The sequence below is a fragment of the Dermacentor andersoni genome, chromosome 3, assembly GCF_023375885.2.
Source record: "Dermacentor andersoni chromosome 3, qqDerAnde1_hic_scaffold, whole genome shotgun sequence".
In the NCBI taxonomy this organism is placed as follows: Eukaryota; Metazoa; Arthropoda; class Arachnida; order Ixodida; family Ixodidae; genus Dermacentor; species Dermacentor andersoni.
Genome location: NC_092816.1, coordinates 52,087,364 through 52,102,913, shown reverse-complemented (window position 1 = coordinate 52,102,913; position 15,550 = coordinate 52,087,364). Strand labels below are relative to the sequence as shown.

The window sequence follows — 15,550 nt, the reverse complement described above, 5'->3', positions numbered from 1 at the left end:
AGAAGACAAAAAAACTCCAGACTAATACCGAGTCACAGGTCGCGGTAACGTACGAGAGCGACGTCAAAAACCCCGTATCCACTGTAGCTGACAACGCGGCTGATATAGAAACAGCGGGGGCTTTACGGAGGGGGAACCGACCGTGTTCTTCATTACGGTCGTTAATTAGGCCGACACCTGGTCCGTAAAGTAGAACAAAAAAAAAACAAAGTAAAGCTAGTGTAAGTGCGACGCATCATGTGTCACTATAGCTGTTCGCTTCCAGCTGTCGCATGTGTTCTCTCTCTCTCTCTCATTACTTAACAGCGACGTCCGCATGAAAGACAATTTACCGGATTTACCTCGAGGTGGCGCTAGAGAGTGATACACGTGACTGCCTATAATTGCGTATGGCGTGTATACAGATAGTGCGGAAACCAGAGGGAATGTTTCGCTGGCCTGTCGCAGTATCCATCCAGAGGTGAATTAGGGCGCAGTAACCCAACACCCGAGGCACTGAGATTTAGGGATTGTAAAGGAAAGCTTAACGAATCGGCGCCCGAAAATAGTATAGAAGGCGGCTGGAGTATCCGTGGCGCAAAAGGCTGGGAACGTAAATAATAGATTTTCGGGCAATAAGTATATATTCCATGGCCAATGATTTGTTGACGCTAACCGCGTGGTTCTTAAAGGCCGATAATAGACGCGAAAGGAACGGTAAAGGTGACGAGCTGCGAATGCTCACAATGTACATCCGGCGACGAAATCGTGCGGGGCACGAGATCTGAGAACAAAGCTGGATATCTCCGCATCCTCACAACGTAGTCTGGCATTTGCATTTTGGGCACCGACTAGAATATGCTAACAACATTGCCGCGTACAGTTTTCCTGGCTGCTGCTACAGGCTGCTCGGGAATTGAACGCCCCGTGGTCCGTAAACTTTTGTCGCCGGGTGTACGTACGTCCGTCCATCCATCCATCGAGCACCGTACGGGAACCTGCACTTTGCCAAGTAGTGCACACTACTAAGAGGCCAGTAAAGAATTGCTTTAAAATGCTCAACCAGTATAAACTGACTAATGGTTTCTCTGAATAGTGTCTTTTTAACCCTCATCAGCCAGTCAAACAATTAACCAATCATTCTAAAACTGCATGGTACAGCGCAACACATAAAGGAAGAAACAAGCTCAGCCGGCCAGATGAAGGAACAGAGCTCTGTTCCTTCATCAGGAACAGAGCATCAGGAAAAGAGCAATGAGTGGTTTTTCTCCGCATTCCTCTGTGTGGATTGCCAAGGAGTGGTTTTTCTCCGCATTCCTCTGTGTGGATTGCCAAGGAGTGCTTTTTCTCCGTTTTCCTCTGTGTGGACTGCCAAGGAGTGGTTTTTCTATGCATTCCTCCGTGTGGATTGCCAAGAAGTGGTTTTTCTCCGCATTCCTCTGTGTGCATTGCCAAGGAGTGGTTTTTCTCCGCATTCCTCTGTGTGAACTGCCAAGGAGTTGTTTTTCTTCGTATTTCTCTGTGTATTTCTAATAGTGCTTTTTCTCCGTATTCCTCTGTGTGGATTGCCAAGGAGTGTTTTTTCTCCGCATTCCTCAGTTTGGATTGCCAAGGAGTTGTTTTTCTTCGTATTTCTCTGTGTATTTCCAATGGTGCTTTTCTCCGTATTCCACTGTGTGGATTGCCAAGGAGTGGTTTTTCTATGCATTCCTCCGTGTGGATTGCCAAGAAGTGGTTTTTCTCCGCATTCCTCTGTGTGGATTGCCAAGGAGTGGTTTTTCTCCGCATTCCTCTGTGTGAACTGCCAAGGGGTGGTTTTTCTCCGTATTCCTCTGTGTGGACTGCCAAGGAGTGGCTTTTCTCCGCATTCCTCTGTGTGCATCGCCAAGGAGTGCTTTTTCTCCGTATTGCTCTGTGTGGATAGCCAAGGGGTGGCTTTTCTCCGCATTCCTCTCTGTGGATTGCCAAGGAGTGGTTTTTCTCCGCATTCCTCTGTGTGTATTGCCAAGGAGTGGTTTTTCTATGCATTCCTCTGTGTGGATTGCCAAGGAGTAGTTTTTCTCCGTATTCCTCTGTGTGGACTGCCAAGGAGTGGTTTTTCTTCGTATATCTCTGTGTGGATTGCCAAAGAGTGGGTTTTTCTCCGCCTTCCTCTGTGTGCGCTGACCAGTGTGCTGACAAGGCCCTCTACCAAGAAGCAAGCGAGAATGAGGTTGGCCGGATGGTATAGGGCGCGTAAGAAGGCCAGCGAGACGTCACGGACAGATCTCTGGTCATGCGTGCAGGAGCACCCACTTTGAACGTTTTTATACTTTTTGCCTTGGAGCGCCCTGCTCACCCTTAACGGTGTATTAAACTTCTGTTATTTGTTTTTACATCATCTCGTCTTCTCTGCCGGACTTTCTCTGATGGTCAATCTGATTCGAGCTCCAAGCAGACGCTGTTGAGGGTCGCGAAACCCCGTCACCGTGGCAACTGGCACCAGCTCGTAACTGGTCGCAGCTGAAACCTTTGGTGTTTCAGCTGCGGCCAGTTGTTACGTTATTGTTGTTAGTTAGTTGTTAGTTGTTACGACCAGTTGTTCCATCCACTTTGAATCCCGGCGCTTGCGGTAGTGGGCTTGTGGTATAATGGCAGAAACACGACACGCCGCCGACCACAGCAGAAAGCTGACAAAAAACTTCCGCGTCAGCCATAGAATATATATATATATAGCGAGTGGTTAAGCCCTCTGGAACAAGGCTAGTTACAATAGCCTATAAATATATATATCGAATTCTCTAACTGGCCCCAGCTTTGCTGCATAGCTTACAATGTTTAACGAATAGATTTTACTCCCGAGCGCAACGAGACAGCTAAATACATGAGCTCGACGCACGGGGCATGTCCCTTGCATCTGAACACATGAAGAACATTTACGTGCAGTAAACTATGAGACCAGAAAAACTTATTTTTCATCGGCTAACTTGATTGTGAAAAAGGCATGAGAGCGGAAATTATATATATATATATATATATATATATATATATATATATATATATATATATATATATATATATATATATATATATAGAGAGAGAGAGAGAGAGAGAGAGAGAGAGAGAGAGATTTTTGACAGGAAAAGATGTTGAGGAAGAGTGGTCGGAGCCCTCCCCCCCCCCCCCCCTCCAGGGCCCCACTGGCCTCTGCCACCTGCCTGGCCTGGCTAATTAAGGACTTTTGTCGTGCCAAATAGGAACAGGCGTGAGCGGAAATTTTCCGGGGTAGTGGAACACATCGCTGCCAAAGCGCGGATCATTTCGGGGGCTTTCTTCCAGTCACCGAACGTTACATAAGCTCTCGTGCGAGAGCACGTGCGTGTCAAGGGGTCAGTCGAGCGTTCGGCGACGAACACGTTGCGCAACTCCGGCGCCGAGACAGTAGTCCGTTCACGAAACATGGCGACAAAAGCCAAACAGTGATGTTCGCTTTAAAAAGAACCAGTCCACTGCGCTCACAAATCGAAGGGATAGCCGAGATGCTGATCATTCTCTATACAGACTTCTGCACAAGAAGAGACCAAAATACACATAGGAACGGGAAAAAAAAAATCATCGCACTAAAATCAATCGGCGTAGAAATGATACGATGAGGTTAACGGGTTTGTCATGTTCTCGGGACAGGCGTGACTACGGGCACCGGATGCCGCAACCCCGGTTGCGTATTGCGTACGTTCCCGCAAGTTAAAAGTTCAAAAAGAAACGAAGAAAAAAAAGAGGTATCAAGTCACGCCACATTGTAACGTCATGCAAAGCGCTTGCGTTTACCGTACGGTTACGTATACGTACGTACGTAGTGCCCCCAGCGAATTCAAGGTAACTGTAATGAATCTCATCTGGTAAATTTTGTTCGCCTACCCCTCATATGGTGTCCCTCATCGGCACCGTTTGAAGTAAATAAAACAAATACAAATAATAAAGCCCCGTGTATACGCTATTCTAAAAAAAACGTCTATAGTGAGTCAATATAGTCGGACTCAACGCGTCTGTCTTTACAGCATTAACTGCCGCACCAACGTTTCTCCGAGCAATCGCATGCAGCACAATGCGGGCCCGTCGATCCTGACGGAAGGTTAAAAACTGTCGAGACATGATGTAAGCAAAAAAAGAAAAAGAAAGAAAACATAACCAGTGTGTGTGTGTGTGTGTGTGTGTGTGTGTGTGTGTGTGTGTGTGTGTGTGTGTGTGTGTGTGTGTGTGTGTGTGTTCTTTTTTTTCTCTTTTTGTTCACCACCGCGTATCGTACGCTGTATTCCTCGATCAGCGCAGTTTGAATTTAAACGTTATCAGAGCACTCGTCGTAACGGAGCGCCGTAGATCTTGCAGCGTCAAACAATGGCGTGCATTCGACTCTGGGGAAGACCCGGGGCGATTGCAACAATATCGTTGTATCCCGACATACAGTATTGCCCAGCATGCGCCAACCCAGCCAAGAGATTAGGGCGTAGAGAAGATAACAGGCGGTCTACATGTTACGATTGCGGAGGACGGACAACGCTCTGGAGACTGCCAGAGAATGTGTCGCGATATCAAATGAGACAATCCGCTGACATGGGATGGTGTATGGCTGACGCAGGGCGGAGCAACAACTGGAGATATCTTGAAGAATTCCTTGTTCCGCACCGGAATCGAGATAAGGCTGATGACCGCGATGCTGAGAATCGGAAGCCACGTACAAGCTTAGGACATCACTGAAAGGTACGTACGTACGTACGTACGTACCTTTCAGTGATGTACCTTTCAGTGAATTCGGTCATTCATGCTTCATCTGTCGATCGTTTAGGCTACGTTTAGAGACTCTATGCGTTTACTGATTATTTACAGATTACTGATTACGTATTTTCGCGATTCTAAGCACCCCCCGATTTAAGCACACCCCTCTAATATCGCGAAAAATTTTGGAAAAAAGTTTGCATGCAAATCTAAGCACCCCTCTATTTCTTAGGAAGAGCGCGTAGCCAAGGCTACCAAGCGCGCTTGCTCACTCTGTCATCGAGCCGGAGCCGTCGGATAGTCCGAGTCCCGAGGTGGCACGGCGTCCGCGGCGCGAGTACGCCGTACAACCGGACTGTACGGCTGTACGGCGAAATCTGCAGAAAGCGTCCCCATCAACCATCGCAAAGTGGACTTCGGATGCTTGGAAGCGGGTCCAAGTGGACGTTGTGGTCAAATCATATAAGTGCTCGATCACAAACCACTTCGACGGAATGGAAGACGGCCTGCTGTGGGACACCGAGAGCGGCGGTTCAAGCGGTGCGACGAACTCGAGTGGCAGTGATCGTAACTGAGCATCCGACACAAGCGGTGGGTTCACTGGCTGCACCGATTTTTCTTTTGGATGTTTGCAAAATAAAATTTTATTTCTCGCACCCGCCTCGTCGTGATGTCGCAGCGAAAAGAGGGAGAAGGGGGGGGGGGTCATTCTAGATTTTTCGTATATAAGCACCCCCCCCCTCACTTTGGGCATCGCGATCGTGTAAAAAACGGGGTGCTTAGAATCGAGTAAATACGGTATTTACAGATTACTGATTATTTACAGAAGACTGATTTTACTGATTAGACTTAATTCTTCTTTTATTCTTTCCTTCTGTTTTGTTTATATACTTATTTCCTCTTTCTTGACGAGTACGAAACTTGACGAGTACGAAAAGGAAAAGAATAAAAGAAAAAGACAGCAGCATGACAGCAAAAAGAAAAGTACCAGCCGTCGCATTGTCTAGTTTGAGCAAAGTTGGAACCAAACATGGCACTCATTATGCCCGTAAATAGAATAAATCTTCAGCGGCTTCGGTCAAATACGCAGCCCAATATAAGGCACAAAATGCTTTTTTTTTTTTCGCAGTATCACTCATTTTGTTTTTTACAGGGTGCTGCGAAATTAGAAAACTTTAGTTCAGGTGCTCCTACCTAAATACATGTAAAATCAGAATTCATTTTTCTCGACAACCACTGCATCGAATTTGACGAGGTTTATTGCATTTTAAAAAAGGACTTAAAATCTAGCGACTGCTGGTTTCGAATTTGCGATTTAGGTCGTCAATTCTTTATTAAAAATTAGCGAAATTCGGAAATTTTCAAAGAACCAAACTATCAAGTTTACAACTCTGTAACTCAGCAATTAAAAATGATATCACAATTCTGTCAGTTGTATATAATAGTACATCAGAAGTGGACAAAATTGATATGTTACACATGAATGTCAAAAAAATTTTTTATGTGTAAATACAGCTTTTCCAGAACCTTCGTACACGACGTAACAAATTCACGTAAAATATAAATTGACATACCGAATTTGTCCGCTTTGAATGATCTAATGGATGCCATTTACAGAACCGCGATATCTGTTCTTGATGCAGAGATATTAATTTGTAAACTTCGTGCTTTTATATTTTTCAAACTTGCGAATTTTTGAAAATCATTTTCACAGAATTCAGCCCATAAATCGAAATTCCGCTTGCAACAGTCACTAGAATTTAACTTTTCCTCTCAAACGCAACAAACTTCATTAAAATCGGTCCAGGGGTTATCTCAGAAAAAAGATTTTGCGTTTTACATGTATTTGAATAGGCCGCATCGGAGTTGGGCCCGAGCTAGAGCTTCCTCTTAAGAAGGAATCGTAATAACAAAGCAAAAGAATGCACTTGACGATGTTATTTTTCCAAGGAAAGTTGGCTAGGCGGATGCGAGTCCAATAAGTGCAAAGATGAACTTCCGCGAGTGTCCCTTTAGCCGCGCGTATAAACGTTTGAACAAAGCAAACGTCTACGGACATAACGTCCGCGCGCATACCGGTTGTCTTATGCTAATGGGTTTTGTGTCTCACGACTAGCTACACGAACGACCACACTTGACACGTACGACCACAGTTCCTGTCGCAATGCCGTCGCTGCGGTGGTAACTTATACTTGAATGCGAAATAACTAGCTGCATGCGCCTCGTAAAGCCCCGGCGACTCGCGAACCCTCTGGATTGATTGATTGATTGATTGATTGATTGATTGATTGATTGATTGATTGATTGATTGATTGATTGATTGATTGATTGATTGATTGATTGATTGATTGATTGATTGATTGATTGATTGATTGATTGATTGATTGATTGTTACCGTGGTAGAGAGCTTCGGATGAATTGTAACCGATAGGGTTATAAATAATAGGTCAGCATCATCATCAGGGTGTCTTTGCGTCCACTGCATGACGAAGGCCTCTCCCTGCGATCTCCAATTGCCCCTGTCTTGCGCTAGCTGGTTCCAAATTGCGCCTTCAAATATCTCAATTTCATCACCCCACAAAATGAAATTAAGATATTTGAAGGCGCAATTTCGTATCAGCTAGCGCAAGACAGGGGTAATTGGAGATCGCAGGGAGAGGCCTTCGTCATGCAGTGGTGTTGGTGTGCCCACACCGCGAAAACAAAAATCAAGATGATGCCTCAGAACCGCTACAAGCGATCGAAGAAACGTGGGAGGCAATGTTAAAGGCACAGAGCCTGGAAGATCGGCGAAGTCTGGTGGACCGGGCCCGGGCTGCGGCATTAGCCAACGGCTATCTGGACTAAGAGAGCCGCCCACCTAGGGCGAAGAAAGAACACTTTCTCGCTGTTTCTCACAATAAACGTTCGTTCCTCCTCCTCCTCCTCATCATCCCACGTACAGTTTTCTGCTGTCCTCGACTGCGCTTCCCTTCCCTTGGCATCCATTCGCTAACTGTAATGGTCCACCGGTTATCGATCGTACGCATTACATGGCCTGTGCAGCTCAATTTTTTTTCTTAATTTCAATCAGAATATCGGCTGTACCCGTTGGCTCTCTGATCCACCACCACTCTCTTTCTGTCTCTTAACGTTACGCCTAGCATTCTTCGTTCCACCGCTCTTTGCGCGGTCCTTAATTTATACTCGAGCTTCTTTGTTAACCTCCAAGTTTCTGCCCCATATGTTAACACGGGTAGAATGCAATGGTTGTACAATTTTATTTTCAACGACAGAGGTAGGGCACCAGTCAGGGTTAAGTAATGGCTGCCGTATGCACTGCTACCCATTTTGGTTCTTCTGCAAACCTCCTTCTCGTGATCAGGATCCCCTGTCGACCTAAATAAGCGTATTTCTTCACAGACTCTACAGGCTGACTGGCTATCCTGAATTCTTGTTGCCTCGTCAACCAGTTGAACATAATATTTGTCTGATACATATTAATCTTCAACTCCACTCTTACGCTTTCTCGGATAAGGTCCTCAATCATTTGCTGTAACTCGCCCCCAGTGTTTCTGAACAGGACAGTGTCATTGGCAAACCGAAGGTTGCCGAGACATTCGCCGTTGATCCTCACTCCCAATCCTTCGCAGTCTAATAGCTTGAATACTTCTGAGCATGAAGTGAATAGCATTGGAGGGATTGTGTGTCCTTGCCTGACCCCTTTCTTGATTGGTAACTTTCTGCTTTTGTAAGTACAGTAAGTACTTAAATAATAAGTACGCGCGAGCCTTATTTCTCTTTGTCTCTGTGTGTGCGTGTGTTCCCGTTTTCTTTTTGGCTCCACGGAAATGGGGCCGCCGCGCCGAGGGACTCAAGCCCCGTGCTCAGCAGAGCCCAACGCTACAGCCTATGAGCCACGTACCTCGGCGATTTCAATAGTGTATAGCGTATACATTATACCCGGTGTGTGGAAATTTCAACGAGTCGTCGCTCAGTTCAACGTTCGCGCTTGTACAATGTCTCCCTTCCAGCAGCCATTGTCCTCGAATTTGCGTCGCAGCTGAGCAAGTTTCAGCAGCTTACAGACTTTCACGATCGTCGCCTCATTTCCCGAAAGGGGCGAGCTTCAAGCCGACACGATCTATAGGTCCGCAACAGCTGTACTACAGAACTATTCTCAACTGTGCGGGACTCGGCCGGCTCTCGCGTTTTATCTGTGTTCATGCACTCCGACTGTGGGTCACGTGCTATGCTGTGCCCCCCTTCCCTTTCCCCCTTCCCTTTTTTCTTGCCTCCTCTTTCGAGCGGACAAGAGTGGTGGTGTCCCTCTCGGGAGACAATAGAGAGAGTTATGGCTCAGCGAGCCAACGGGCCCAGCGCAGACGTCACCGCGCATGTTGTACCGCGCATGCGCATTGGCGTCTATACGCTGGCCCTCTGGGCCGGCTGGCCCACTGGCTCGCCGAGTTGTAACTCTCTAATAGTTAGCCCGCTCCTCTCTTGTGTGGTGTTCACGCGTGTGTTTTCACGCACATCGTGACAATAACAGTTTCATTTGCTCCTCCCTTCCCCCCCTCCCCAGCCAACGTCGCCCCCCGCTTCGACCTCGGTGGTGGGTATAGCGAACCCGATGCAGAAAGCCGAGGTAGCGAGTTCGACCCCCCAGCCCCACCGCGGTTGCACCCTGATGAAAATCGAATTCGAAAGACGCTAGACTGGGTAGATTTAGCATCAGTGGCTGGGCTGATCCTAATTCATCCGGAGCGCTCCATGGCGAAGAGTCTCGATCACAGCCGAGGTGGTGCTTTCGGGCGTCAGATCCTATCGATCGATTCGTCAGTCAATTAACCAATAAACCGATTAACTATTTACTCCATCACTTAGTCAATCAGTCAATATTATATTGTGCCACACGTCACTGACCTGTCTGACCGCTCACCTCCTGATTTGATCTGTCTAGCTACCTATATATATATATATATATAGTAGTCAATCATATATACAGGTCATGTCGTTTGGCGCGAACCTCTCTCATCGCTGTCCGCCTGTTGTGCCAAGCTACAGTAGTTGAAGAGCATCTATATCTCTATCACGCGCTCATACTTCAAACGACGTTCGACTCCTATAGAACAGCCGACCAAGATAACAGAATGACCTTGCCTCAGCCATCGCTGACTACACATTGATTCTGCCGCGTTCACGCCGCAGTATAGTAAACAAGAGAGCGCAGTATAGTAAAACTGAACTGTCCTCCTACATCGGTCGTCTCGGGATACTTCGCGAAGAGGAAAATTGTTTCAATATTCAGGTTACTGTACAGGGCGTCTCTTCTTCTTTTTTTTTTTTTTTAGCTGCACGAATTTTTGTTTTTAAATTGCCTGTGGCAGATTGCACAATTCTGATCCTTGATCGAAATTACTCGATGAGGCGGCCATTACTTCTACGAGAAGTCAAGCTGCTTAATTATATAATTAACATAATTCCGTAAATTAACGTTTTACATGTGAACATCACGGCCACTATTTCAATCTATGAATTGTAGCCAGTGGGTTCGCGAGGCGTATTCACTTGGAACGAATTCTCAGGATTGCACCAGTTTCGAGATATTACTTCCTTATTAATTTTAAGGTGTCCGAGAAAATGCATAGTTACTTTCTTACGTCAATGAATAAAGACAGTGTTTTTTTTTTAAATGCAACTGGAATGCCAACGCATCTCGTCGGACACCTTAAAAATTAATATCTCGAAACTTGCGCAGTCCTGAGAATTCGTTCCAAGTGAATACGCCTTGCGAAGTCACCCGCTGCAATTCGTAGATTGAAACAGTGGGCGTAATGTTAATAATTGAGAAGCTAATTAATGTAATCGTGTTAATGAATAAATTAAGCATTTTGATTTCTCCTAGAAGTAATGGACGCGTGATCGAGTAATTTAGGTCAAGGATTAGAATTGTGCTGTCGCCACAGACAATTTATAAAGATTTGGTGCAGCTAAAAAAAAGGAACGCCTTGGATGGTAAATGGCAGAATCTCACAACTGTAATAAACAGCTTCCAGAATAGTTTCGGTCCGGAAATAGGAAAGAAAAAATAAAGAAACGCTAGATATATGCGATCAGACAGTCAAACTTATTGGGTTGCAGCAATACGGCAGCGTTACTTCAATTAAAGCTGTTCAAAATTGAACAAAACAAGCCTGGTCACCTTATCAAATTTCATAAATAAGCACTCAGCCACTGGTGTCAATGGATATTCCCGCTCACGAAATAAAACGAATAAATAAATAAAACAAATCGCTTCGCAATGTTCAAACACCACACAATATTTTACAAGTTTTGCACAGGGAGCTTTAGTGAAATGTCTCAATTAAAACGAATGTCAATTGTGAAACGTTGATCCACTTACCTCTTCGTGAACGTCGAACTGATGAATGAGCGACATCGTTGCCCAGTTTTACGGGAGGAACCGGTGGAGATCTTCAACACCACTCTGTGACAACCAGGCTTTTTCTTCGGCGACGTGTTTTTCCTCCCCGTCAGACAGCAACAGTCTCCATCACCACGATAACGCTTTCGCACAAGAAACGCGACACCGAACAAAACGATGCACTGAACATGCACAAGTGCACACTCATCTGGCGCGCACTGCAGGTGTGTACACAATGCCGGCAAGAAAATGCAACGCGGCGTTTTGGCCAGAAGCGCTCACCACCAACAACATCCAAGGTTCAATATCACGAAACGTCGCTTAAACGTTCCGACACGTCAATGCGGGCACGCCAAACACAAGTCGTTCGCAAACGTCCCTAATACGTCTCGACAACCGGCGTCAAACTAGGTCTCGTTCGCCACCGCAAGGCCCTGAACGCGGAGAGCGCTTCGAGAGCTCCGATGGAGTTCCGAGTACGTCACGCGAGCGTCAAAAAATGTTCGTCTGCTGTATGAATACCGGGCTAAATGCTTTGTCGACCTGTCGTTATCGCCGTAGGAGAGCTGAAACGACGCCACTGCTGATTAACGCCGGCCCCCGCGTATACACCGCTCGAGTCTGGAAAGAACGCGCAGATAAAAGCGACGCCAGAAAGAACAGAAAGGCACATAAAAGTTGAGCGAAAGAGCGCGTAGAACACACCACTTCTACTGGCCCCACTCTATCAGCACTCGAAGCAGAAAAATCCCCATCACCGTTATCGTCGACTGCTGTCCGAAATCTGAATACGTGTGATAAGCCCGAGAGAGTTACAGACAGAAACGGAAGATTAAAAAAATGTTACTGTCGCGACGCCACGAGACGAAGGCAGGGTATTTTACAAACGCAAACGCACGTGGCAGTGATATGATATGATGATGAAGCAGAGGAAGATGATTGCGATAAGAAACCGATAGAGGGAAGAAAATGAGTGACAGAAGCCTCGCAGTGGCGATTGCGCGATACTATACAAGACGGACTGGCTACAGAGAACAGACGAATTGCGACCATAAGTATCGCTACAGTAGGCAGTAGCGCGCAGAGCAGTATTAAGCGATAAGGCAAGGAGGAAACGAGTTCCAATAAAAGGTGAAATGAGGATGAGCCGAGTAAGCAGCACGATGTTAAGTACTGGCGAGGCTGCAGAAAGAAAAGCAAAACACTCTATATATCTACCGCGGAAACAGCAAAATACGCGAAAACGCGGTTAGGCAAGGGAAGAACGGAAAGGAGTGCGATAAGGAACCGATACAATAAGGAGACGGAGTGAGAGACGCCCAGTAGCGACCGCGCGGAATCACGAAACGTATGAAACGAGACAATACGTGACCCTAGAAGATGCTAGAAGCTCGAACTGAGCGCGTTACGCATCGCTGCCTCCCCTTTTGTCGAGTCGAGAGACGCGATCCTTGTTTCGGATATTCACCGGCGCCGACGCACCTGCTGCTGCTGCTGCTTCGAACGGCGAACGGAGAACGCATCCCGGAGAGCACATGCCATTGCGATGCTTCTGCTTTTCGCCCGCTCGCGCCCGCTTCGAACATGTGGCAGGGTTGAGACGAAATGCAGCAGAGCTACGCACGCAGGCGCGCGAAGCGCGCCGCGCGCCGTTCTCAGAGTGCCCGCGAATTGCGGCAGATGGCGCAACGTGCGTTTCCACTGCCTTCTGTTTGTCTTCTGTTACTCCGTCTGCGCCTTCTGCTTCCTCTCCGCCCACGCTACGTTCCAGCTCGCCGCCAGCTCACCGCGCACCCATGTTTGTTGTCTTTCTTCCTTTATTTCGTTCTTTCTTTCTCTTGTTCCTTTTTTTTTTATTTTCTTCACCAGCTCACGCACTGAGCGCGGGCAATCTCGAGGATGTGCGATGCAATCAGACAAATATAATGAGTCAACCAAGTTTACAGGGCTTTGCGCTATCTCTACTCGTCTTCATAATGCTGATCCCATTTGTGTATTTGTATGTGTTTCTGGGTGCTCCGCTAAGTTGTATAACATATATACCTGAGCTTTATAACGTCCGGTGAAGCAACGGCGAGCAGGTTATTTGTCCGCTGTCGCGGAGTGATTGCCCCCGTTACAACGAAATGACTATCCTGTACTTTAAGCGCTGTCTACGTAGCGGCGGCACAGCTGTTGCGTTCCTGACCGAACGATTTGTTTCTCAATTGCGATATTCCTTTTTTCTCTTGTCACTTCCTTATTTCATATCACCGTGTTCCCGCAATCCAGTCCTGCCGAACTCCGCGAGGAAAGCTGGTCAACAGGAACGGATGTCATTGTGAAACCTGGCGTGGACGAAGAGTCCTTGCAAACGAACACATGTAACCTCGCGTGTTTGCGATGATGGTGTGTACGAAATTTCCATGAGTACAGGATGTTGGGACAAAAAATTTGGGGGACGCTTAAGCTGCGCCTATAAGAGTGGAACGCCATAGCATTGAAAGATCGCTGACTGCTTCTCACGCTTCCCGGCAACTGGAGTGTACGTAACTGTAATGTTTACCGCGAAACGCTGGCCGCGAACGCTATCGTCTCCATCGCTGTCCCCGGCGCACTCTGTCCCCATCGCTGGCCCCGAAGCGACCTGCGATGGGGACAGAGAGCGCCGAGTGCTGATAGCTTCGTGTGCGCCGTGTTCTCGTCGCCCAGTTCTCGATGAATCGAGAGGCAGCAGGAAGGTCAATTCGCTCGCTCCTGCGGGCCCTATATTGAAAGCGATCGTATTACGTGACGGACGGACAGACGGACGGACTCGTTTCCTCGTTGGGTATGCATAGGAATTCCTACGCATTGAAAAAAAATATATATACCAGCGCTTATCAAGACGGCCTGCTTGTAAGCGGATAGGATGCCGGAAATGTGTAGCCGGCGTTCTGCGGAAGCGCTTCCTGCCGCTCCCTGAATCTTTCGCTTCGCGCGTCGCGCAGACACGCACACTGCTTTCATCACGCATTAAACACGTAGGCGCCGCGGGACTTTTTCGCCCATCTCTCTTCTCACCTGTCTGACTGAGGTGGCCAAAGAAAGAAATAAAGGCGACAAGCTCCTTCACCAGACGGCGAAAGAAATCGCGCTTATCTCGTTGTGGCAAGCTCGCACTCTGCGTGTGTACTATAGTGAATATGCAGTTCGCGCAAAGTTCGCGAGCGTCTGCAATCGCGTGCTCGAAATGGGCAACTCTGCCACTCGAGAGGGAAGGCGATTGCTGCGCGCGCAGTGTTTGAGCAGCGGTGTTTTTCCCCGCAGCTGAGTCGCTCGCGGCTCGAGCGCGTTGAATGGCGCGTTCCCCGCCTCCTCTCTCTCTCTCTCTCTCTCTCTCTCTCTCTATCTCGCACACACACACACATACACACACTGTCACTTTGGAGAGAGAGAGAGACGACCATCATGCGCATTCCATCAACGGACGGTCGTTCCTTGCCAATCGGCCTTTCTCAGAGGGCTCATAAACAACACGCACGCCCCTACCGTCTTTTCAGCGTTCTCAACTGGAGTGCACATCTATATAGAATGCCAGCAGGCGTGCGGTTTTCGTCATTTTCCAACGAGGCGCGATAACGTGTAATCTCCGTAACTGTGAACTTGGGCATAAAGCACGCGTGCTACCACTGTCCCAGAGAGAGAGAGAGAGAGAGGACATAAGGGAAAGGCAGAGAAGTTGACCAGGCTGAGCCCGGTAAGCTACCCTGCACTGGGGAAAGGGAAACTGTATTGAGGAAGGAGAAAGAAGAAAGAAGTTCACAGTTTGAACTGTTACACACAAGCCTTCATCGCTGAGTCAGTCACAGACGATCATACAGGCTGGTGCATTTCAATATGTGCCTTTATGGCTTTGCACATTGCAGACGCACGAGGCCACGGTCCCAAGATCTTCTCCTTTTTTGAAAGCCCTGTCGTCTAAGTGTCCCAAAGCTCTCCGAAGGGCACTCATCTCATCTTCGTATGTTCCTGCGGTGCTCGCAGTGCTTCTGAGCCGATGATGATTGGGCCCTTAGCATTTTGGAGGACGATATAAGTACGCGATAGCTCTCCGAGTATTGCGACAGCATACTTAAGATTGTAATGACTGTAGCCTCTCAGCAGGCACGCGCGTGGGCTACCTTGCTCACTCCCATATATCAAAGTGACGTTTCTGAACCTCGCATCTGTTACAACCTTGCAATATCGAGCACACTGCGACGCGTTCACGTACGTTCCACGCGCGTCTAGTTTTCTGTTAGGCAACTCCGAGACGGGTGAAGCCCACCTGCAGTTCCATAAAGAAACTCGTGAACGATGGTGGGATGGACTTTCGGCACAGCACGCCCAACGCTCTAACCATTAGGCCACGATCGCAGTCATGCTTCTCTCGTGCCAAAGTGGCTTTAAATG

The 15,550-nt window shown here is 47.5% G+C and overlaps 1 protein-coding gene across 1 annotated transcript in view; it reads right to left on the bottom strand.

Annotated features, from left to right (window-relative positions):
• The window catches only part of LOC126547951 (mitochondrial sodium/calcium exchanger protein-like), a 150,363-nt gene extending 137,059 nt beyond the window's left edge, over positions 1-13,304 (bottom strand). Inside the window, exon 1 of the mRNA XM_050196018.3 lies at positions 11,117-13,304. Coding sequence (XP_050051975.1) covers positions 11,117-11,152 — 36 coding nt within the window. The 5' untranslated portion in view covers positions 11,153-13,304. The remainder of the gene's footprint in view (positions 1-11,116) is intronic.
• Positions 13,305-15,550: the final 2,246 nt, after the last annotated feature.